The sequence below is a fragment of the Hevea brasiliensis genome, chromosome 17, assembly GCF_030052815.1.
Source record: "Hevea brasiliensis isolate MT/VB/25A 57/8 chromosome 17, ASM3005281v1, whole genome shotgun sequence".
Lineage (NCBI taxonomy): Eukaryota > Viridiplantae > Streptophyta > Magnoliopsida > Malpighiales > Euphorbiaceae > Hevea > Hevea brasiliensis.
Genome location: NC_079509.1, coordinates 24498495 through 24524759, shown reverse-complemented (window position 1 = coordinate 24524759; position 26265 = coordinate 24498495). Strand labels below are relative to the sequence as shown.

Sequence of the window (26265 nt, the reverse complement as noted above, 5' to 3'; positions counted from 1 at the left end):
TTCTTGGATATTGAAGTTATGAGAAGTAAGAAGGGTATTTTCTTGTCTCAAAGAAAATATGTCCTCGATTTATTGACAGAGACAGGAAAATTAGATGCTAAGCCTTGTAGTGCACCAATGACTCCAAATTTACAACTATTAGCAGGGGAGAGTGAGTTGTTTGAAGATCCAGAGAGATACAGAAGATTGGTAGGAAAATTGAACTACCTTACAATCACTCGTCCTAACATTGCTTATGCCATTAGTGTAGTAAGTCAGTTTATGTCTTCCCCAACTGTTGCTCATTGGGAAGCCTTGGGACAAATCTTGTGTTATCTGAAGGGCGCTCCAGGAAGAGGTTTGTTATATGGTAATCATGGGCATTTGAATGTTGAATGTTTTTCAGATGCTGACTGGGCTGGATCTAAGGTTGACAAGAGGTCAACTACTGGATATTGCGTTTTTGTTGGAGGAAATTTGGTGTCTTGGAGAAGCAAGAAGCAGAGTGTAGTTTCTCGATCTAGTGCTGAATCCGAATACAGAGCCATGGCACAATCAGTATATGAGGTAATGTGGATACTTCAATTACTAGATGAGACAAGTTTTAAGACCTCCATGCCTGTGAAATTGTGGTGTGATAATCAAGCTGCTCTCCATATTGCTTCTAATCCGGTGTTTCATGAGCGGACCAAACATATTGAGATTGATTGTCACTTTGTTCGTGAAAAGATTCAACAACAGATCATCTCAAAAGGCCACTTCAAAACTGGAGAGCAGTTAGGAGATATTTTCACAAAAGCTCTAAATGGAGCTAGGATTGACTACATTTGTAATAAGTTGGGCATGATTAACATCTATGCTCCAACTTGAGGGTGAGTGTTATGGAAAGTCAATCACTATATTATTTTTTTGTATATTCTGTATTCCTATTTAGGATTTCTTATTTAGGATTTCTTCCTAATTAGTAGAACACAATTATAGGAATCAATTGTATATATATACCCATGTACAGATTAATTGAAATTAAGGAGAATCATCTCTTTCTACAACCATCGCGCCTCTGCCTAACCAATTCCTCTCGTCTGGTTTGCACCTTCATACCTGATCTTATTTGTTTAAGCCTATACTACTGCGTTCTTTCTTCTGGTATTGTTAGTCTACTGTTCCTTTTTTAAATGGTTTGAGGAAAAAAAAGGAAATTTCAAAAACTAAAATGGGTATTGTGACTGACAATCCTTCTTTACAAATCAGTCCTATAAAGCTTGACGGCACTATCTTGCATGGTCAAGATCTTGTTTGTTGTTCACACTGCAAGGATATGTCATCGAGGATAAATCAAAGCCAGAAGCTGAGAGTACCACTTACAGTCAATGGGAATCGGAGAATTCTCTTATGATGTCTTAGCTTGTAAATTCAATGCAACCTCAGATAGCCCGTGGATATTTTCTATTGAACAATGCAGCAGCTATTTGGAATGCAGCCCCCAAACTTATTTTTAGATGGGCTATGATGCATAGATCTATGAGCTTCGAAACAAAGTTCATAGTACAAAACAAGGAGAGATGACCATTGCTAAGTACTTTGCTAAACTAAGTAGTTTGTGGCAGGAACTAGACTATTACCAAGACTTTCAAGTCACCTGTACTGCTGATGCAGTTAAATTCCAAAAATTGATTGAGAAAGAACGGATTTATGACTTCCTTGTGTTATGACTAAGCAGTTAGTGAATGATATAAATAGCCCTTTGCATTGTAATTGATAAGCATTCATCAAATCAATAATCTAACAATTATTTTCTCTCTCTAATTCTTCTCTATCCCTATCTCTTCTTCTAATTCTAGTGTTATGATGTTCTAAGATTCTGCTATGCAACAAATTGGTATCAGAGCTATTAGATAAGTAGGCAACATTTATGGCAGATTACTCTTCCCAAACACCAGGTCCCTCCTGCTCTACTCGCTTCCTCTCTTTTCCCTCTAATTCTCCTTCTGCTATGAGATTTCTACCATCTCTTTATTCTTCTTCTTCTTCTCCTTCTTCCTTTCCCTAATTCTTCTTCTTTTTTCCATGAAAATTCTTCCCTTCTTCCTCTATTTCTTGTTCCTTCTTCTCTAAAATTCTTCTCATTTTTCCCTCTATTTCTTCTTCCTTCTTTCTTCTTCCCATCGCTTCTTTTCTTTAATGTACAAACCCTAGAATTAGGGTTTTGCTGGGAATTTGTATTTTTTTTTTTAATTTCTTGAAACCTTCTTTCTTCCTCAAAATTTTTGCTTTCCGAGAATCATCTCTATTCTTTCGTGATTTTCCTTGTTTCTTGAAGTTCTTAAACTCCATATTATACTAAAACCCTGTTCTTGAATTTCTTAGGTTTTATTGCATTACTGCCGCAATAAAGACTAGTCTATGGGGTCTGTGGTGGTTAGTTTCGAGTTGGTTAGGGCTATTGAATTGGAAGAATTAGGGTTATGCAGGAGAATGTGAATGGGAAATTTAATTCAATGGAGGAAAGATTTAATGTGCTGGAAGGGAAACTGGAATGATTCTCTGCTGACAACAATGCATTCACGGACGATTTGAGATCTTTAATGAGTACATTCGTAAAGGAGAAAGGGAAGAAGGTCTTTACTAAGGATAAATCGGATCGAGCCTCTATTGATAACAATGCATTGAGGGAGGATTTGAGATCTTTCATGAATAAATTTGTAAAGGAAAAAGGCAAGGAGGTCTCTACTGAGGATGTTGGAGTTAGGTGAGCTGAAAGTAATGGTTTGCTAATATTTCCAAAGGATACGGCTAATCCACAAATGAAAGATCAAAGCAATATTGATAATATTGCTACTATTGAAGAATTTCTGGGTACAAAATCCAAAACCCTTGGAGCTGATCCAGACATGATAGGGTCACCAAGGAAAATTTCAGCAAAAATAGTGGAAGAAACAGAAAATTTCATAAGGATTATTGTGGAATGTTTTCTCAAATCCAAGAAGCAATTGACATTGATTATGAGATTAAAGATGCTGATAAACAGTATTTTGAAGAAGAAATTCAGAATCTCTTGAGCATTGTGTTGTGAAAAAAGTCCAAAATTTATGTAATGGCCTTTAGCATATGTTAACTAGCCAAGATGAGGTTCTTGTTGCTGGAGTTCGAGAAATGAAGCAGGATGCTATTGAATTGCCTTTTTCAACACAGGAAAACCTTGTTGGAGAATGCAATTTCTTGGAGCAATGGAGATGAATTGATCTTACCAATTCAAGAGGATCATGATTATAAGTTTTTTTTTTCTTTTGTATTCCTAATTTCCAGGGAAGACAAATGAGAGAAATCAAGAAGGTTGAAGAAAAAATTAATTTTAAAGGGAGCTGCCTCCGTAATTCTTAAGGAATATGAATTTGAAAGATAGATTTGAATATTACAATTCATTACAGGACTTAGTAGTAGCAGCTCGTCTATAATTGCAATATGTTTTTGCTGATTGTTGTTCCTTTCTTCATTCTTGAGGACAAAAATGATTTCAAAAGGTGGAAAATGTTATGACTAAGCAGTTAATGAATGATATAAATAGCCCTTTGCATTGTAATTGATAGGCATTCATCAAATCAATAATGCAATAATTATTTTCTCTCTCTAATTCTTCTTTCTTTCTCTATCTCTACTTCTAATTCTGGTGTTAGGGTGTTATGAGATTTTCCTATGCAACACCTTGCTAGGATAGACATAGAGTATGACCACATTCGGGTCCAAGTGCTTGGTAAGAATCCCATGTCTTCCCTAAGGAAAACTTTTTCATATATACAGCAGGAGGAAAGCAGAAAAAGTGTCATGATCCACTCTTTACCTACTAATAAGGTAGGGCTAATAGTTGCTTTCTCCTAAGAACAGTCACATGTCCCTCTTAATAGTCCATCAGTCAAGAATCATTAACACTGTGATTACCATGGAAAATCAAGGCATACAAAGGAACATTGCTGGAAGCTACATGGTCACCCATCCAAAGGGCGTGGAGGAAAACAAATAAGCTCAGCAAGACCACAAGCAATTGTTTCTGAGACAGTGGATTTTTCTGAAACTAATGCTCCTACAGCCACCACTGGTATTCTCTCCAATGAAGAAGCACAGTCTCTGAGGCGTTTGCAGTCACAATTGGAATCTCAAACTGCCACAGTTGCCTCTTCTAATTTTGATAAATCAAATAATATTTTTCTTGCTAATCTTGAAAAATCTCTTTGGGTTAAAGATTCTGGAGCAAAAAAGCATATGACAAGCTCTTCAAATAAATTTACAACCTATTCCCCATGTTCAAGAAAAGAATAAGTCCACATAGCAGACAGATCCTAAGCCAATATCTTTGGAACAGATTTTGTTGAATGCACTCATACTATAAATCTTACTTCAATTTTATATGTGCCCAGTTTTTCTATTAACCTTTTATCTGTTAGCTCCATTATTAAAACTCTTAATTGCAAAATTGAATTTTTTTCCTACCTATTATGTTTCAGGAACTGAAAGCAAGGAGGATGATTGGCAGTGCTAGATTACAAGATGGCTGGTATTTACTAGATGACAGTAATGATTTCTCAAACCCCAAAGCTTTGGTAGGAAATTCAATAAGAGCTGATCAGGAGATCATTTAATGGCATAGGAGATTAGGACTCCTTTTTCAACCTTAGCAAGGTTATATCCCATTTTTTTTAGACAATGCAAATCAAAATTGTTAGTTTGTGATGCTTGTAATTTTGCCAAATATACAAGACGTTCTTATCTTTCAATAAATAATAAAGCTTTGGTTACTTTTATGACTATCAATTTTAATGTATGGGGTGCTGCTCAAACATTCTCTTTATCTGGTTAGAGATGATTTGTCACTTTTATTGACTATTCACTAGTTTGACTTGGGTTTACTTGATGATATCTAAACATGAAGTTTTTTCTTGTTTTCAGTAATTTCATAAAATAATTTGCACCCAGTTTAATGCACAAGTCAAAATTCTAAAAACTGACAATAGAACAGAGTATATGAATAAAGTTTTTCAGTCTTATTTAGAGTCTCATGGAATCCTACATCAAACTAGTTGTGTGAATACAAGTGCACAAAATAGAGTATCTGAAAGGAAAAATAGGCGTTTACTTAAAAGTGACTCGATTACTCATGTTCACGATGAACCTTCCCACATCATATTAGGGGATGTTCTTTCTGCAGCATATCTTATTAATTGAATGCCCCTTCACACATTAAACTTTAAAAGTCCTCTAAAAGTTTTTAAGGGTAAGAATTCATACACTATTCCTCCAAAGGTTTTTGGGTGTGTTTGCTTTGTTCATAAATCAAAGGTTAGGAAACTAGAACTTAGGGCCCAAAAATGTGTGTTTGTGGGTTATTCTAGCATTCAAAAAGGTTACAAATATTATCCTCCTCCCTCTACGAAATATTTTGCGAGTATGGATGTTACCTTTAGGGAATATGAACCTTACTTCCAGCCACCTGTTCAGGGAGAGCATAATAAGGAAGAGGCGTCTATTTTACCTTTCCAGAGAGAGATTTTTTTGAACCCAATCATAGCATTGAGGAGAAGGACCAACCTTCACCATTAGCTCCTCAACCCCAACCTCAAACCACAGGGAGGTTAAATAGATTGGATTTAAGAACCTACACTTATCGGAATAAGAGAGATACAGACATTGAGTATGATATGACTGATAAGTTAGAACTTCTGAATTCAACTCCTAAACATTTTGAGCTTTAAGAGGAAAAGCCTATAGATTGAACGAGGCACTATATGGCTTGAAGCAGCCACCAAAAGTATGGCTTGACAGATTTAGTAAGGCCATGATTTAATCTGCTCTATGTTTCACAGTGAACACCCACTTGCACCCAACTGATTTTTTTCCCAGTGGAAGAGTAACAAGTTCCCATGTCTCATTCTTTGCCAGAGCTTTCATCTCCTCCACCATGGTTGCCTTCCATTTTGGATCAAGACATGCTTTCTTCCAATCCTGTGAGATAGAAACAGACAATAGAAAGGTTCTATAGGATTGAGACAAAGAATCATAAGAAATGAAGTTATAGATGAGATATTTAGTACAGGTTCTAACACATTTTCTAAGAGCAATAGGAATATCAAGATCATTATCAGAAGAAGAAAAAGTAGATTGAGAATTAAAATTAGACTCTTCAGGAACCAAATGAGACTCATCACATACCTCAGGATGTTCAGGAATTAAATCCAGAGATTTCGATTGATCAGCAATCTCCTACTCAACGGCTATATTTGTCTTGTTCCGCTGAGTATAAATTCTCAAATCTGATCTATTTAGTCTCTCTCGAGATTTAGGTGACTCCCCCTGAGTATCATTATTAGGAATAGGCTTTAAACCCAGATTTTCCCTTTAAAGTTGAAAGTTGGGAGAAGACAAAGAAGAAGGGAAAGAAACCTCTTCTTCCTTCCTATGCTCCCCCTGAAGAGGTAGATGAAAATAAGATTCAGATTCCCTAAAGGTAACATCCATGCTCATAAATATTTCCGTGTAGGAGGGTGGTAACACCTATAACCCATCTGAGTACTGGAATAACCAACAAAAACACACTTGAGGGCCCGAGGTTCTAACTTCCCCCTATTAGGCTGATGAACAAAACAAACACAACCAAAGACCTTTGGAGGAACAATATATGAATTTTTACCTTGCAAAACCTCTAAAGGAATATTAAACTCTAAAGTCCGAAGTGGCATCTTGTTAATAAGATATACAGCAGAAAGAATAGCATCCCCCAGTAAGGTTTGGCAATATTCATTGTAAACATAAGAGATCTAGCAATCTCAAGTAAGTGTCTATTTTTTCTCTCAACACTCAATTTTGAGCACTAGTGTTAACACAACTAGTCTAATGCAAAATTCCATGTGACTTCAAATATTTCTGAAAAATTTCATTCATATACTCTGTGCCATCATCAGTTCTTAGTATTTTAATATGAGCATCAAACTGGGTGCTAATCATTTTTTGAAAATTGCTGAAAACATTTCATTTTTCCCTTTCATCAGATATACCCAAGTTAACCTACTGCAACAATCAATAAAGTTCACAAACCATCTATAACCCGATAAAGAAACATTTTGAGTAGGCTCTAACACATCAAAATGGATAGTCATAAAAGGAGTTGAAGCCTTATTATTTATTGCAGAATAAGATTGTCTAGTATGTTTGGCAAACTCACAAGCATCACATACTAACAATTCAGTTTTGCATTGCTTAAACAAAAGAGGATAAAGTTTCTCTAAAATAGTAAATGAAGGATGTCCAAGTCTCCTATGCCACTAGATAATTTCTTCCTCAGCACCCATAGACTATCACAACATGGCCTAATCAACACAATCATTCAATAAATATAGTCCATTTTGCAATCTACCACTGCCAATCGTTCTTCCTGTTATCAATTCCTGAAATACACAGTGAGTAGGAAAAAATTCAATTTTGCAATTGAGAGCTTTTGTGATAGAACTGACAGACAGAAGATTAATTGGAAAGTTAAGCACATATAAGATAGAATTAAGACTTATAGTAGGAGTGCATTTAATAGAACCTGTTTCAGAAATATTAGATAAGGATCCATTCGCAGTACGGACATTTTCTTTGCCTGAACATGGAGAATAAGATATGAATTTATTTGAAAAGCCTGTCATATATTTGTTTGCTCCAGAATCTATAACGCAAAATGAATTATTATGATTGGCAAGCAAAGCATTACCTGAGTTGACGAAGTTAGAAGAGGCAACTGTAGTGGATTGTGATTCAAGCTGTGACAGGAATCGCCTTAGAGTCTGTACCTCTTCATTGGAAAACATCCCAGTGATAGCAGTATCTTCAGAAACACTCACAGCCTCAGATACTTTTGTTTGTGGTCTAGCAGAGCCCATCATTTTTCCTCCACGCCCTTTAGTTGGGCGGCCATGCAACTTTCAACATTGTTCTTTGGTGTGCCGGGATTTCCCACAGTAGTCACAATGCAAGTGATCCTTATCTGATGGACCATGTGACTGTTCTCATAAGGAGTTAACAGTCAGCCCAGCCTTATCAATGGCTGTAAAATTGATCATGACACTCATTCTACTCTGCTCCTGCTGAACATAAGAATATGTCTGCCTTAAGGTGGACAAAGGATCCTTACCAAGTACTTGGACCCAAATCTGATCATACTCCACATTTAGCCTAGCAAGAAAATCATATATGTGCTCCTTCTCAATCAATTTCTGGAACTTAATTGAATCAGTCGGACATGAAGCCTGAAAGCCCTGATAGAAATCCAACTCTTACCATAGACCACTCAATTCCGCATAATACTGAGCAACAATCAACTCACCTTATTTCATTCCATGAACCTTGTCCCTAAGCTCATAAACTTGTGCATCATTCCCAACTTGAGAATAAGTCTAAGAAACAGTACTCCAAATGGTAGCTGCACTATCCAATAGTAAATACCCATGAGCTATATGAGGTTGCATAGAATTGATGAGCCATGACATAATAAGAGAGTTCTCCGACTCCCACTGATTGTAGGTAGAACTAGCACTTTCTGACTTTTTCTTATCTCCAGTGATATACCCCTGCAGTCCTCTAGCCTGAATGAACAGTAGACAGGATCTAGACCATGCCAAATAATTAGTTCTATCCAACTTTACAGGACTAATTTGTAAAGAGGAATTATCATCGATAAATCCAGCCTTTGTTTCAGAGACTTCCTTCTTTCTATTAGTCATTTTTTAATTAAAGGAATAGGTACCGAAGCAGAAAGCAAGAAAGTGGGCAATGGAAGGTACCAAAAAAATAAATGTGCAAACCAGGTGTGGAAACACGTTGGTCAGAGGCTGGCCAAACAGGGAAAGTCGTCAACAAGAGGCACGGCCAGAGAAATCACCAGAAAAAGGATGCCCACGCTAGCGCGTGAAGAATGACACGAGGCTTCTGGAGGCGCGTGAGCTCACACGCTTTACCGAACGACGGCAAGACTTCGGGCATAGGCCGATCGGCTGGTGTCCTTCCTCCTCAGGTGGGTGGTCACTGTCACCTCCCTTCCTAGAATGACATAGAAACTTAACCCACAAAAATACTACCCAGAACTACGCTGTTCACGTCCAAAAATTTTGGCACAGCTCTAATATCATGTATAAGACAGAGAATTTAAAGAATTTCTTTTATATTTCTTCATACAAAAATGATTTACAATAATTCTAATTTATATTCAAAGGCTATGACTAAATAGGAAACTAATAAATACAATGATTTCTAATTATATTCTAATTTATAGCTAATTTACACTAATTAAGAGATTTACACTAATTAATGGATTCTAACAATGGGTCTTTAAGTGTCTCTTATGTGACTTCCAAAGAACAAGTGGCTGATATGTTTACTAAAGGTTTAAACAGCAAGATATTTCACACTCTAGTTTGCAAGTTAAGCATGTATAACATACATGAACCAACTTGAGGAGGAGTGTTGGAATCCTACCAGATTGTAAATCCCTAAATTAAAGGGATTATATTGTATTGTATTTCTTCTTTCCTTCTTGTAGTTATTTTCTTCCTTTCTTATTAGTTTCTTAGAATATCTAGATTTCCTTTGTACCTAGGATTTTTATATATAAATAGGAAGACTGTACAAGGCGAATACATACTGAAATAAAAAATTCTTCTCTCCAAGAAGCATTCACAACATTTTCAATTAACTTCTTCCAAACCACAACAACCAAGCCTTTGCACCAGAGGAACTTGTCAATAGTCACATCAAGAATTTTTAGATCTAAGAGCCAAAAGGACTCTGTTACAAGTGCAAATTACCCTACAATCCACTTCATGAATGTCCAAACAAAACTTTACGTGCTTTGATGTTGGGAGATGATGAACCAGTTGACTGGGAGTATGGGATTCTAGAAACAAAGGATCCTGTTGTTGAAATCACTAATGAAGCCCATTTCACCAAGCTTGAACTTCCATTCTATTCCTTGAGGGGTATTTCCAACCCCAAAACCATGAAATTAAAGGGGAATATCCATGGTGTCTCTCTGTGATAATCATAATTAGCAGTGGTGCAAGTCATAATTTTGTTTCTGCTGACTTGGTTAATGAATTACAATTGCAGGTGGAGAACACAAAAACATTTTGGGTTTGCCTTGGAGATGGCAACTATGCATCCTCTACTGGGCGCTGCCGAAAAATCATATTAGAAATCAATACTGGGTATTTCCTCTAGGTGGCGTTGATATCATCTTAGCAATGGCCTAGCTAAAAACTTTGGGTGATGTCCGTGGTAATTGGGCTAAGTTGACCATGTCTTTTCAACAATACGGTGCTCCTGTTACATTTATGGGTTTTCCATCTTTGACTAAGGCCATGGTTTTGGTTTCCTCCTTGCAAAAAATACAAGATGTAATGTCCTATGCCTTATTGTGGGAGTATCGTCCATGGACACATTGATAGGAGAAGACATCCAATCTCATTGACATATATTTTGCTATTTTTGGGATGCCACTACACTTTTACCGAGCAGGTCCACTGACCATATGATTCCTCTCCATCTTGACACTTCACCTATTAGTGTGCATACATATAGATATGGCCATTCACAAAAAGATGAAACAGAACAGCTAGTTACAGAAATGTTGGCAATGAGAATCATACAACCTAGTGTTAGTCCCTTCTCAAGCCTAGTTCTGTTGGAAAGAAAAGAAGAAGAAAAAAAGGGACAATACTTCGAGGTTCTGTATTGATTACAGAGCACTCAATAAAGAAACAGTTCTTGATAAATACCCAATTCCAGTCATTCATGAAATGTTGGATGAGCTATGTGGTGCCATTTATTTTTCTAAACTTGACCTCAAGCCCAGATATCACCAAATTTGTGTTTCACCCGCCGACGTTCCAAAAACAACTTTCAAGACACTCAAGACCCTATGAGTTCTTGGTTACGTCGTTTGGTTTAACCAACGCACCGGCTACCTTTCAAGCCACGATGAATGATTTATTCTACCACATCTTCATCGTTTTATTCTTTTTTTTTTTTCTATCATATTTGGGTTTATAGCAAATCATGGGTGGAGCATTTACAATACTCGGAAATAATGTTGCATCTGTTATAAACTAATAGCTTCATGGTGCACAACAAGAAAAGCAGTTTGGGCTGCACCACAATTGAATATTTGGGGCACATAATCTCAGCCTATGGCATACAGATGGACCCAACAAAAAAAAGTGTAGTGCTTAAATTGCCTCAACAAGAGTAATTAAAGGTTATTCGTGGCTTTCTAGGACTAATGAGTTACTACCACAAATTTATCAAATATGTGGATCCATCACACACCTTCTCACAGAGTTACTCAAAAAACAAAATCAGGGGGAACCGGTGTGGACTCCATAGGCCCAACAAGCATTTGACAACCTAAAGGTTGCTCTCACTTCCTCCCCTGTCCTCACATTGCCAAATTTCAATAAACCTTTTGTTTTGGAGTGCAGCGCCTTTGGCTTTAGCGCTGGACAACACTAATGCAAGAACACCATCCCATTGCATACTTTAGCAAAGCATTATCCCCAAGGACACTCTAAATATGCATACAAGAAGGAGCTGATGGCATTGGTACTTACTATTCAACAATGGCAACCATATCTGATTGGTTGATCCTTTACTGTGTTAACAAACCATAGAAGTCTCCACTACCTATTACAACAAGTGATCACTCCAGTCCAACAACAGCGGATTGCTAAGTTCTCGACCCCAATGGCTTAAATTAGATGAATTAGACAGCCATTCAACAAGACATCCACATTGACAGAAGATTTACACTGACCTTCGCAACGATCCATCCTCTCATGGTCAATTCACATTGATTCAAAATCATCTATTTTATAAAGGTAAGTTGGTTATCCCTGAAACTTCTATTTAGATTTCTAAACTCATTGCTGAATTCCACTCAACACCATCGAGGAATCACTTTAGAGCATTTTGGACCTACAGGCATCTAGCAACAAATCATATTGGAGAGGGATGATGAAGTCCGTACAAAATTTTGTAGCAACCTACTTAATTTGTTAAAAAAACAAATACGAAGCCCTTTCACCCGCTGGATTATTACACTACCTATATTGGAGATGATCTAGAAGGACATCTCAATGGGCTTCATCACAAGGCTTCCAAAATTGCAGGGTATGAATTGTACTTTAGCCATCATTTATTGACTATCCAAATATGCACATTTTTGGGGCTTAAAGCACCCGTATACTACCAAAATGGTTGTTAAATTATTCATTCGTGATGTGAAATTGCACAGGAACCCTCGTTCAATCGTAAGTAACAAAGATTCTTTATTTCTTAGCAATTTTTAGGGAGAATTTTTTTGTTTGTAGGGCACAAAACTTAAGATGAGCACAACATACCACCATGAAACTGATGGACAAACAGCGATTTTTAACAAAACATTGGAAACATACCTACATTGCTTTGCTTCTGAACAACCTAAACAATGGCACAAATGGTTGCCTTGGGCAGAATTTTGGTACAATACAAGCCATCATACAACAACAAGTATGACCCCATTTCAGGCGGTATATGGCAGGCAACCACATGCTCTTCGCAAATTCTTACTTGGATAAATGAAGGTAGGCAAGGTGGCAAGAGCATTGGCGGACAGCGACAAAATATTAAAGCAATTAAAATTCAATTTGCAACGTGCTCAACAACAGATGACACATGTTGCTAACAAACATTGTTAATATGTGAATTGTGAAGTAGGTGACCTTGCATTTCTAAAGCTACACCTCATAGACAGCTTTCCTTCCGCTCCAAAGTCCATCCGAAACTTTTCACCCGCTATTATGGTCCTTACAAGGTAATTCATAGAGTTGAATATGTCGGCTACCGATTGCAGCTATCAGTGGACTGTCGCATTCACCCCATATTCCATGTTTCACTCCTGAAACGTTTAAAAGAGGATCAAGTCACTATTCATGACTTACAAATTAACTTGGATAGAGAAACAACTATGATTGAACCCGAAAACCTCTTTACAACGTTGTTGTGTCACCCTCAATGGACAGGAAAAAGAATAATTACTAGTACAATGGAAGGGTGGTCTTCATGAGGATGCCACATGGATAGATCATGTAGATTTTCAAAATCAATTTCCTCAGTACAACATTGAGAAGAAGGCTAATTTTCATCGGGCTGGCCATGCTATGCATAAAGAATTCAAGATGACAGCTCAACAAGGGACAACAATAAGGGTCAACTTCAGGTTTATTACAAAAGGCAGAAGGATAAGGGACATCCTAACCAGATTGGTACAAATATAAGGGCTGAGGATGATCAAGAACAGTCCCAATCAAGTAGTTAGAAGAGATAAGTTTCTTGTTGTTCAGGAGACTAAGAAGAGACAAGATAAGCGCAACAGCAAAGGTTACTTATAGATAACAGAGGAATTGAGTCATCATCGGGTATTTGGGATTTTGTATTCTAGCATACTTCCCTGGGAGCAATGACTGTGGTCTTGCTATTTTCATTTTCATTTCCTTTATTTAGTTTTATCTTTCTTTCAAGATTCTCAATTTCAATTCCTATGAACTTGTTTCTTATTGAAATAAAGGAACTTATTCAATCTTTACGATCTCGTCTTGTAAGATTCTAACTCTATCACATCAATATTGAACTGAACACTCAATCACCAAAATAGCCTACTCCATTTTTGGTTTAGTTCACAAACACTTGTATGCCCTTTAATTTTATTGTACACTGCCAATGTGTGACATGTTCCCACATGCCATATATTCCAACAATTGAGAAGACATGTTTCCAACATAGGATGATCTACTAACAAGTGATTATCTCTCGTCAAATCAATACAACATGAAAGCATGGTTTCAAATTATAGGTTTTTTGGGCTGCCATAACCGTTACACCCGTTAAATTACAGGTTTTAAAAATTGTAGCTGCCACGGTTGCTACGACCGTTACGTAACTGTTACCAACCATTACATAATGCCATTACTTGACCTACTTTGCATTTCCACCTCTGTTTCACATCTGCTTCACCTCCATGGCTGGCTCCATTCATGTGAAAGTGAAACTGATCTGCTCCACAGATTCTTTCTTTTTAACTTATTCAATTATTATATTAAATGGCATATATTCTCTCTTTTTCTCTCTTTATTTTCAGTTTTCACTAGGCATTCAATAGCCATTTGCTGTCACTCAAAGTCTTCAACTTTCTCTCAAATCTCAAGTCTCAGCCATTTTCTCTCAATTCTCAAACTCAACACTGTCTCTCCCTCTCTCTCTCTCTCTCTCCACATCCACAACCAAATCTACTGAAGTGAAGGCCTTCAACTTCAATCCTCTACAAAGTTTTGAGTTCAAGAGTATCAAAAGTGAATTATTATTTATTTTCTCTAATTCTTAAAACTTTTTCTAATCATTTTTAGGCAAATAAATAAATAATTAGAAAATAATATTAAAGAATTTAATAAATATATTTATGTGAAAATTAGTTCCTACTACATAAAAATAATGGATATATTAATAATATCAAAGAATTTAATGGATATATTAATGATGTATAAAAATAATGAACTTAATATCTTTATTTGATATATTTACACTTATTATGTAGTTGTATATTTTAGTTTTAACTATATCTTTGAATAGGTATGCATTTTATGAAATTTGCAAATTTTTTAAAAAAATGTGTACCAACAGGTCGTTACAGTTACGTTACGGCCATTACAGGCCCATTTCCATTACTCACAACCGCAACCGCGATTTTAAACCATGCACGAAACCATAAAATGAAAAAAAAAGGAAAAAAATCTCCACAATGATAAATTAAAAAAAAATAAAATATATATATATATATATATATATATATATATATATATATATATATATATATATATTATTGAAATGTGAACCTGCATTTTCTAGGAATAAGATCAACGTGTTTAGATAGATCCTATTTTCCAGGTATTATATGATGATGATTGATGGAAGTGAAGCAAAAGTCTAATTGTCATGATTTGATCAGCATGAACTTTCTTTCCTCAAGTTACAATTTTCCTCTATCAAGTTCATTGTTCCTATGATTTTAACAATTAGGTCTAAAAATTATGAATGGGAATAACATATATAAATTCCTTAGGAGGGTGAGGTAAAAACATGTTCTTTCATATCAACATTTAAAACCTTGTAAGAAGCAACTTAAGGCACCTAAACAAACCACTCAGAATAAACTAATACAGATTAATTCATCAAGAAAAACAAAAAGGATGATAAAATAATGTTTCCAATACCTTGGGACATTTTGGACCTTCAAGCAAACCCCTTCCTGATGCTGGTGTTTTAACACTATCCACATAATTTTTTATTGCCTCTGAAAGGTTGCTGGAATCACATAAAAGAAACTTGTGGAGAGATCGATCAATTGCAACATTGGCAAAGGCTCTGTTGTTCACCAATGCTGATCTCAGATCTGTCAAGTGACCAGGCTTCAACTTGGGATAAACAGAAAACAGATATGATGTGATTAAGTAATCCAAGACAGCATCCCCAAGAAACTCGAGTCTCTGTTTGAAACCGTCAAAGCATTAGAAAGGAACAGTATCAGAATAGAAATTGTCCCAAAGCTGGTTAGGTGATATATATATATATATAATGGAGAGAGGATCGCTTGCTGCTTAATGCCTAGCTAGAAAAGAATGAGCACCAACCTGATAGCAGCCTCCTCCATGCTTGTTGTAGGAAGGATGCACAAATGCTTGTAGAAGCAGACCTTTATGCAGAAATCGATGACCCAACAATTTTTCAAGGTCAACAATGTCTATGGAAGGAGCAAGTGGCATGAAGCTTCTACTTGCTAGGCAGACCTTGATAACTTCTGAAGCTTCAAAGTCGACTCTGATGCCCAGCCATTTAAGAAATGCAGTTGCTGCTTTGAAGCCACTATCAACAATAAATGCTCCAACAAGAGCCTCAACAACGTCAGCAATTGTTTTCCTATGTAACCAATGGTGACCTTTACTACATCTGACCCCATTAGCATTTTGAGAATGAATATTTCCTTCAGATTCCTTGGTACAAATTATATGGCAAGGACGACCCAAAGCAAAGAATTGGCAGGGGTCAAAAGGTTGATCACGTATATATACCTGAAAAGAAACAGGAACCACTTATGTAGTGAAATGAAATGGAAAACGTGGACGTAGGCACATTGCCAATTGCCAAACCATGAAAAATTTAGAGTCTTGTTTTTCTGAGTTTGCTATTCTAATCTCTATGTGCACGCATGTATCTTGTGGGTTATTCTAATCTCTGTATTACTGCTGAACTGATGCAGGAATTGTTTCCCACAGTGGGAATCCCAATTCCTACCTAGTATTCACTGATGATATCTCTTTCTTTTTTCCAAGGATAGAAAATTTTCAGAAACTATTTCACTCTTACTACAAACTTTTGATAGAGCTTTAGGCCCAAAGACAAATAAGCAACTTCATAGGCATCTGTTTAGATTCAAATGTTGTGTAGTTTCAATTCTTTAACAACACGTGTGGTTGAGGATTGATAACCCATAAAGTATTTAGGGTTCATCAAGGGTTATATGGGCCTATGGCTTCTTGTGATGTAGGTGGTTCCCATAATCAATAAGAGATAGATGGGCAAAACAGTGTATTGTTTTCTCTTGGGTGGGCTACACTTAACAAGCTTGCCTAGTTAACACCCTCTATAATATTTTTCATTGTTTAAATGAGAATTAGAGTTGATATTAAAATTGCAAAATTGAAGAATTTTCTTTTATACAGCTCTAAGGAAAATAGAAAAGGTTATCTAGTTCATTGGGAAATAACATGTAAGCCCAAGTCTCAAAGGGATTTAGGTTTCAAAGAACTGTAATCAAGAAAATTTGCTCTTATTAAGAAATGGTTATGGCATTTTCCTTGGGAACCTAGTTCACTTTGTCATATTGCAATAAAGAGTAAACATGGCTTGCAACAAAATGTGTAGGATGCTTGGATAAATGCTAACGTCACACATGAAAGTCCTTGGAAGTTCATGTCAGAAGTATCTAATTATTTTCCCTTTCATCAAAAATAAAATTGGAGATGGATCTTCTATTTACTTTTGGAAAGATGTCTCTAAAAGAGATGCTTCATTTTTAGCTTGTGTATATATATTTTATGCACTTCAAAATGTACCAATTCATAATTTCTTTACTTCTTATGGACACTTCATCCTTGAAATCACCCCTTTTCAAAAATCAAACAAAAAGAAAGTCGATTAATTTTTTTCTTGTTACAGGACCACCTTGCTTCTTTTCACCCTCTACCATTTTAGAATTTGAATAGTAGAATTCAGAATTTAGAAAGTTGATTGTAAATCTGTCTACACTCATTTATTGTCATTGCTTTTCCTTTGCAAACCGCACTTGGAAGGCTAAAGTTTCATTTGAATAAGGGTTTTATCAGTTTTATGCTATAGTCTAGCTCTATAGTTGGTGTGGGATAAAATAGTTTTGCACACTTCATCATGGATATCTTTATCTGAAACTCCAGAAGATTGGAGAGTGTCACTTCATCGGTTTTATGCTTTTATTATGGTTTCTTCAGCTTGTAATCTTCATTTTATAATTGTCTTCTTTATTAATATCTTATATCAATTATAAAAAGTGCAAAGTATAAAACCACATCATAGTTAAATAATTATTTGGAAAATACATATTATTTTAAAACATTTAATCATACCTGCAAATTTTTTCTTCTTGCCAGCTTTAACAAATTGGAATTATTTACAGCATTAGAACGCTTCCTAGTAAGCTCCCCTTCATCAAGGGTATCATGCAAAAGAAAAAGATGTCGACCAACTGCAAATTTGAGAAAAGCATCACCCAAAACTTCAAGTCTTTCAAGAGATAGACGCTCCTGACACTTCTCTGTAGTGAGTGCTTCTAATACCTGATATGAAGTACAGCTATTAGTGCCAAGAAAAAGTCTGTGCAAGAGAATCACCAGCACAATTTGACTAGTGCAATGGCCAATTTAATTTAATTCATTGCTTTTGAAAACAAATAGTTAAATTAACAGCTTCTGTAGTATGGCCTTACTCTAAAGGCAGTCACTTTAGCTCCCTCTGAGAATGAACCTGATAATAAGCTCTTCAATTCAATGGCTACAAGCAAGTTTTCCAGACGATGCATAATTGATGGTAATAGAGAAACTGAACTCCCAATATCTTTAGAGAAGCCTATTATCTTCAACTCACAAAGCTCAGCAGGCACATCAATGAAGTATTCATCGAGCTCTTGTGTTTCTGCTCTTAAAATAATTAAATTTATAAGCAAGGATCCAAAGGATGAGTGCAGTTCATTATTGTTAGGTCCAAGTAAATAACTGAAACAGACAGCCTAAATCCCAAGAATGAGAACTATATCATCTAGATGTTCCAATTCACATCATCCAGAACAATTATCTTTTCCTCACTTTTCCCAAGGCTGCTTAAGCATTTTTTATAATAATTATATATTTTTTTCTAGGTTGTTATGGAAAGTCAATCACTATGTTATGGAAAGTCAATCACTATATTATTTCTCTGTATATTCTGTATTCTGTATTCCTATTTAGGATTTCTTATTTATGATTTTTTCCTAATTAGTAGAACATAATTATAGGAATCAATTGTATATATATACCCATGTACAGATTAATTGAAATCAATGAGAATCATCTCTTTCTACATGGTATCAGAGCGTTTCGGTTAGTTTTCTTTGTCTCAACAAATGGCAGACAATAAGAATATTATTTCTGATGTGATTCTGGTGATGACTAAGATCACGGAACACAAACTTAATGGTTCGAATTATCTGGAGTGAAGTAAGATTGTTAGGGTCTATTTGCGTAGCATTGATAAGGATGATCACCTTACTAAAGATCCACCCACTGATGATACACGACAAACTTGGCTAAGGGAGGATGCTCGGTTGTTTTTGCAGCTTCGGAACTCGATTCATAGTGAGGTAATTAGTTTAATTAATCACTGTGAATTTGTTAAGGAATTGATGGATTACTTAGATTTTCTGTATTCTGGTAAAGGGAATATCTCCCGTATTTATGATGTTTGTAAGGCATTCTACCGTGCTGAGAAAGAGGATAAGTCTCTCACGGCTTATTTTATGGATTTTAAACGGGTATATGAGAAACTTAATGTATTGTTGCCTTTTAGTCCTGATGTAAAAGTTCAAGAGGCCCAGGAGCAAGCTGTTATGAGTTTTCTTGCGTGCCTTCCTTGAGTATGAGACTGCTAAATCTCAGATTCTCTCCAGTTCTGAGATTTCCTCTTTGCATGAAACGTTCACACGGGTCCTTCGTACAGAGAGTACTCAATCTTCACAGCCTGCCAGTAGTGCTCTTATTAGCCGTAATCCAAATGGACAACAGGGTAATAGAAGAGGAAGTAGAGGAGGAATTACAGGCAACAGAAGTAATCAGCGTAATGGAGAGGCTAGTTCTAATCAGGACTCAAGAGGAGTCATTTGTTATTATTGCCATGAGCCTGGCCATACAAAATATAATTGTCCGCAACTTCAGAGGAAAAATCAGCGATCACAGATGGTAAATATGACAGCAGAGAATTCTACAGTATCTTCCTCTGAGAAAACTATTTTGGTATCTGCAGAGGATTTTGCACAATTTTTCCAGTATCAGGCATCTCTAAAGCCTACCAGTTCCACATCGCGATCGCTGAGTCAGGTAAATCCACTACATGCCTTGTGTCTTCTTCATCCAATTGGGTTATTGATTCTGGTGCAACAGATCACATGACAGATAATTCTAGTCTTCTATCTGCTTTTCAGTCTAATCTCACTTCCTCTCTTACTTTAGGCGATGGTTCTACTTCTTGTGTCATGGGTTCAAGCTGCGAACCCAACCGTCACAATTTCTTTGTCTTCTGTTTTGTGTCTACCAAAATTCTCTTTTAATCTACTTTCTGTTAGTAAACTTACTCGTACCTTAAATTGTTCTGTTTCCTTTTTTCCTGATCAGTGTTTGTTTCAGGATCTTACGACGAAGCAGATTATTGGTAGAGGACGCGAGTCAGGCGGTCTCTACATTCTGGAAAATCATGTACTGCGGTCGCTCGTTTGCTCCAGTACCTTAACACCTCTTGAAGCTCATTGTAGATTGGGTCATCCTTCTTTGTCTACCATGAAGAAGCTGTGTCCTCAATTTCAGTCTTTATCAGTACTAGAATGTGAGTCGTGTCAGTTTGCAAAACATCATCGTTTGCCTTCTGTGACTAGAGTCAATAAACGGGCTTCATCCCCTTTTGAGTTAGTTCATTCTGATATTTGGGGTCCTTGTTCTATTACATCTAAAACTGGATTTCGTTATTCTGTTACTTTTGTTGATGATTACTCTCGTGTTACCTGGTTATATTTAATGAAGAATCGTTCTGAGTTGTTTTCTATCTTTTGTGCCTTTTGTAATGAAATCAAAACTCAATTTAATATTTTTGTGCGCATATTAAGAAGTGATAATGCTAAAGAATACTTTTCAGCACAATTTCAGTCTTATATGACACAAAATGGCATTCTTCATCAGTCTTCCTGTGCGGATACCCCATCCCAAAATAGCGTGGCCGAAAGGAAAAATCGTCATCTTCTTGAGGTAACTTGTGCTCTTCTTTTTCAGATGAAAGTACCTAAACACTTTTGGACGGATGCAGTTTCTACGGCATGTTTTTTGATCAATCGCATGCCGTCTTCTGTCCTTAATGGGGATATTCTTATACTACTTTATTTCCTACAAAATCTTTGTTCCCTATTGAACCCCGTATTTTTTGTTGTACCTGTTTTGTGCGTGATGTTCATCCACAGGTTACTAAATTGGATCCAAAATCTCTCAAATGTGTCTTCCTTGGGTACTCCCGGCTCCAAAAAGGGTACTGTTGTTTCTCTCCTACTCTTAATCGATATCTTGTTTCTGCAGATGTCATATTTTTTGAGTCCACTCCATTTTTTCCTCCATCATCTGTGTATGAGAGTCAGGGGGAGGAGGATGATCTCTTAATATATACTGTCCAACCAATGTCTAGTCCTCTCCCACAGCCTGTTCCTTCTGTCTCTAGACCTACTCGACCTCCCGTTGTTCATGTTTATTCCAGGAGATTGGAGATTCCTGACTCAGATCCTCCACCAGCTACTTCGTTGGGCGATCCTGTCCCTCATACTGATCATGATTCTGATCTAGACTTACCCATTGCTCTTCGTAAAGGTAAACGTTCATGTACTTACCCTATCTCTTCTTTTGTTTCTTATAATCAATTGTCTTCTTGTTCTCGGTGTTTTGTTACTTCTTTAGACTCTGTTCCTATCCCTAATACTGTTAATGAGGCACTGTCTCATCCTGGTTAGTGTGATGCTATGAAAGAGGAAATGGAGGCTTTAGATGCTAATGGTACATGGGAACTATTGCCTTTGCCCACTGGTAAGAAAGCTATTGGATGCAAATGGGTATTTACAGTAAAGGTAAATCCTGATGGTTCTGTGGCTAGGTTAAAAGCACGCCTTGTAGCAAAAGGATATGCTCAGACATATGGGGTTGATTACTCTGATACTTTTTCTCCTGTAGCTAAACTTACTTCTATTCGCTTGTTTATCTCTTTAGCAGCTACATATGATTGGCCCCTGCATCAATTGGATATCAAGAATGCTTTTCTTCATGGTGATCTTCAGGAGGAGGTGTATATGGAGCAACCACCTGGGTTTGTTGCTCAGGGGGAGTTGGGTAAAGTTTGTAGGCTTCGGAAGTCTCTTTATGGCTTAAAACAAAGTCCTAGGGCATGGTTTGGGAGATTCAGTGAAGAAGTACAGGAATTTGGTATGCAAAAGAGTAAGTGTGACCATTCAGTATTTTATAGGCAATCTGAGGCTGGCCTAATTCTCTTGGTAGTCTATGTGGATGACATTGTCATCACTGGGAGTGACTCTGCAGGTATTTCATCTCTTAAAACCTTCCTCCAAACTCAGTTTCAGACCAAAGACTTAGGATTGTTAAAGTATTTCTTGGGTATCGAAGTTATAAGAAGTAAGAAGGGTATTTTCTTGTCTCAAAGAAAATATGTCCTCGATCTATTGACAGAGACAGGAAAATTAGGTGCTAAGCCTTGTAGCGCACCAATGACTCCAACTTTACAACTATTAGCAGGGGATAGTGAGTTGTTTGAAGATCCAGAGAGATACAGGAGATTGGTAGGAAAATTGAACTACCTTACAGTCACTCGTCCTGACATTGCTTATGCCGTTAGTGTGGTAAGTCAGTTTATGTCTTCCCCAACTGTTGCTCATTGGGAAGCCTTGGAACAAATCTTGTGTTATCTGAAGGGCGCTCCAGGAAGAGGTTTGCTATGTGGCAATTATGGGCATTTGAATGTTGAATGTTTTTCAGATACCGACTGGGCTGGATCTAAGGTTGACAGGAGGTCAACTACTGGATATTGCGTTTTTATTGGAGGAAATTTGGTGTCTTGGAGAAGCAAGAAGCAGAGTGTAGTTTCTCGATCTAGTGCTGAATCCGAATACAGAGCCATGGCACAATCAGTATGTGAGGTAATGTGGATACTTCAATTACTAGATGAGACAGGTTTTAAGACCTCCACTGCGAAATTGTGGTGTGATAATCAAGCTGCTCTTCATATTGCTTCTAATCCGGTGTTTCATGAGCGGACCAAACATATTGAGATTGATTGTCACTTTATTCGTGAAAAGATTCAACAACAGATCATCTCAACAAGACACATCAAAACTGGAAAGCAGTTAGGAGATATTTTCACAAAAGCTCTGAATGGAGCTAGGATTGACTACATTTGTAACAAGTTGGGCATGATTAACATCTATGCTCCAACTTGAGGGGGAGTGTTATAGAAAGTCAATCACTATGTTATGAAAAGTCAATCACTATATTATTTCTCTGTATATTCTGTATTCTGTATTCCTATTTAGGATTTCTTATTTATGATTTTTTCCTAATTAGTAGAACACAATTATAGGAATCAATTGTATATATATACCCATGTACAGATTAATTGAAATCAATGAGAATCATCTCTTTCTACATAGGTCATCAGCAGTACAATCACTAGTAATGCATATTATACACTTGTGATTCTCCCCAAATACTTTCAGAATGTTTCCTGCTTTCCACCAATTTCAAAATCCCAAAGAAATCAATTAACTGCAAGTGCAAGTCCTCCCACTTCACAGATAGATGACTAATAACTCAATTAAAATCATGCAATTGAAGAACAAGGAGATCAGCACTACAAAATCAAGTTTACTGTGTTCTCTTTAATTGTGACTGCATAAAAACACAAGTGTCCGTTTGGTTTGCATTAAGTTCTAGACAAAAAAAAAAAAAAAAAGAATAAGAAGAAAGGAAGAAAGGAGGAAAGAACATAAAGGCTATAAGGGCTATATCTTTCATTCATATCACTTGTTTACATAATATATAAGTGTTGGAATCACGTTATTTATGTGTATATTCCTACATTTTAGAGCTGTATTACTGAATTATAGGGTTTTTTATTCTTTCCTATTTATATTAGTCTTCCTTTCTATATGGGATTCCCTTTCCTTGTATATTTAGGATACCTTCTTTAGGATAATTCTTCTGTATATAAATACAACCTATGTATACAGATTGAATATAGTGAAATAAATAATTTGTCTCCCAAAAATAATTATTTCAACATGGTAACAGAGCCCTGCCATTCATTTTTGGCGTGAGGTTACTTGCAAACAGAGTTAGGGTTGCTAGGGTTAAGCCTCTAGACAACAACTCAGAGGGAGTTAGTCTACAATGCCAGTCCCAGAGGGAAGAAAAGTTGCCGATCAGCCTCTCCCCAGAATTTTTTCTGCTGTCCGGCGCCATTGTGATCACACGCACCACTTCAAGCTTCGCCGCCAATCCCACGAGCCAATACGTGGAGCTGTTTTTGAGTGTTTTTTTTCTGACCGATCCTTCTTCCAGTAGTCTTCCCACAATGTTACGCTACTGCCCAACTGATCTTCCCATCTGCTTTGCACTTTTGGTTCCTGGACCTTTTTTTGTTTCTTCCGCAATCTGCTACTGCAAGTGCTACTGTTACTACACTTTTTTGCTTTTTTGTTCAAAGTTTTTTTTTTTCCTTGCAACCTTGCTGTTGGTTTGATATTAAAAATGGCTGAAGGAAAAGGGAAAATTTCAGAGACTAAGATACTATGACTGAAAATCCTTCTTTATAAATCAGTCCCATAAAGCCAGATGGTACTAATTATCTTGCATGGTTAAGATCTTGTTTGTTATTTATGCAGGCTAGAGGACTACAAGGATATGTCACTGAAGATGAAACAAAACCGGCAACTAAGAGTACCACTTATAGTCAATGGGAATCGGAGAATTCCCTTGTGATGTCTTAACTTATTAATTCGATGCAACCTCAGACAGCCCGTGAATATTTGCTGTTGAACAGTGCAACAATTATTTGGAAGGCAGTTTCCCAAACTTACTCTCAGATGGGCAATGATGCACAAATCTATGAGAAACAAGATGAATTGACTATTGCTCAGTACTTTGCCAAATTGAGTGGTTTATGGCAAGAGCTAGACTACTATCAAGATTTTCAGGCTACATGTACTGCTGATGCTATCAAGTTCCAGAAACTGATTGAAAATGAGATTATTTATGACTTTTTTGCTTGGTTGAAATAGAGAATGATCATATTCAAGTCCAAGTACTTGTTAAGGATCTCATGCCTTCCCTAAGGCAAACCTATTATTATGTAAAATAGGAAGAGAGTCGTAGAAGCGTCACGATACATTCTATATCTACTAACAAGGCTGAGTTAGTAGCTGCTTCTTCCTGAGAACAGTCACATAACTCCAATAATGGTCCATCAGACAAGGATCATTTACACTGTAACAAATGTGGGAAATCCAGGCATAAAAAGGAGTATTGCTGGAAACTCCATGGCCATCCAAATAAAAGACGTGGTGGTAAACGAATGGGATTAGCAAGACCTCAAGCAAATACATCTGAGACAGTGGATTGTTCTAAAGAAACAAATACCACTGGGATCCTCTCCAATGAAGAAGTGCAGTCCCTAAGGTGTTTGCTGTAATAGCTAGAATCTCAAACTACCACAGTTGCCTCTTCTAATTTTGTTAAATCAGGCAATGCTCTTCTAGCCAATCTTGAAAAATCTTTTTGGGTTATAGATTCTGGAGCAAATAGGCACATGACAGGCTCTTCAAATAAGTTTACAACCTATTCTCCATGTTCAGAAAAAGAAAAAGTCCGCATAGCGGATGGATCCTTAGCCAATATCTCTAGAACAGGTTCAATTGAATGCACTCCCACTATAAAACTAACTTCAGTTTTACATGTGCCTAACTTTCTTATTAACCTTTTATCTGTTAGTTCTATTACCAAAGCTCCTAATTGCAAAAATGAAATTTTCCCTATCCATTGCATATTTCATAAACTAAAAATAGGAAGAACGATTAGCAGTTGTAGAGTACAAGATGGCTTGTATCTACTGGATGACAATAACAATCTCTTCAATCCTAATACGAACCAAGCTTTGTTAGGACATTTTACGAGTGCTAAGCAAGAGCTCATTCATTGACATTGGAGATTAGAATATCCTTCTTTTTCTACTTCAGCGAGATTATATCCCATTTTGTTTAGACAATGCAAACCATATTTACTACTTTGTGATGCTTGTGAACTTGTCAAACACACAAGACATTCTTATCATTCAATAAATAATAAAATTTTGATTTCTTTTATGACTATTCACTCCAATGTGTAGGGATCCACTCAAACAGTCTCTTTATCTGGTTATAGAAAGTTTGTTATCTTCATTGATTATTGCACTAGGATAACTTGGGTTTATTTGATGAGAGCAAGAAGTGAAGTATTTTCTTGGTTTTAATAGTTTCACAAAATGATTTATACTTAGTTTGATGCTCAAGTGAGAATTCCAAGAATTGATAATGGTATAGAATATATAAATGGAATGTTTCAGTCTTACTTAAATTCATATGGGATTTTACATCAGACTAGTGTTAATACTAGTGCACAAAATTGGATGTCTGAGAGGAAAAATAAACATTTACTTAAAGTAGCTTAGTCTCTTATGTTCATTATGAATCTTCCTACATCTTACTAGGGGGATGTTGTTCTTTTTGCAGCATATCTTATCAATGGAATGCCTCTTCATACCATG

At 36.5% G+C, this 26265-nt stretch overlaps 1 protein-coding gene across 2 annotated transcripts in view; it reads right to left on the bottom strand.

Annotated features, from left to right (window-relative positions):
- LOC110669436 (dicer-like protein 4) overlaps window positions 1-26265 on the bottom strand; it is an 81154-nt gene that overhangs the window by 11384 nt on the left and 43505 nt on the right. The window contains exons 18-22 of one of the 2 annotated variants that reach the window (XM_058139584.1): window positions 18107-18312; window positions 17748-17957; window positions 15720-16157; window positions 15303-15575; window positions 12780-12934 (exon numbers count right to left, since the gene is read on the bottom strand). In XM_058139584.1, coding sequence (XP_057995567.1) covers window positions 12929-12934; window positions 15303-15575; window positions 15720-16157; window positions 17748-17957; window positions 18107-18312 — 1133 coding nt within the window. In that variant the 3' untranslated portion in view covers window positions 12780-12928. Of the gene's footprint in view, window positions 1-12779; window positions 12935-15302; window positions 15576-15719; window positions 16158-17747; window positions 17958-18106; window positions 18313-26265 lie in introns of those variants that run through there. The other variant, XM_058139583.1, reaches the window with a different exon arrangement.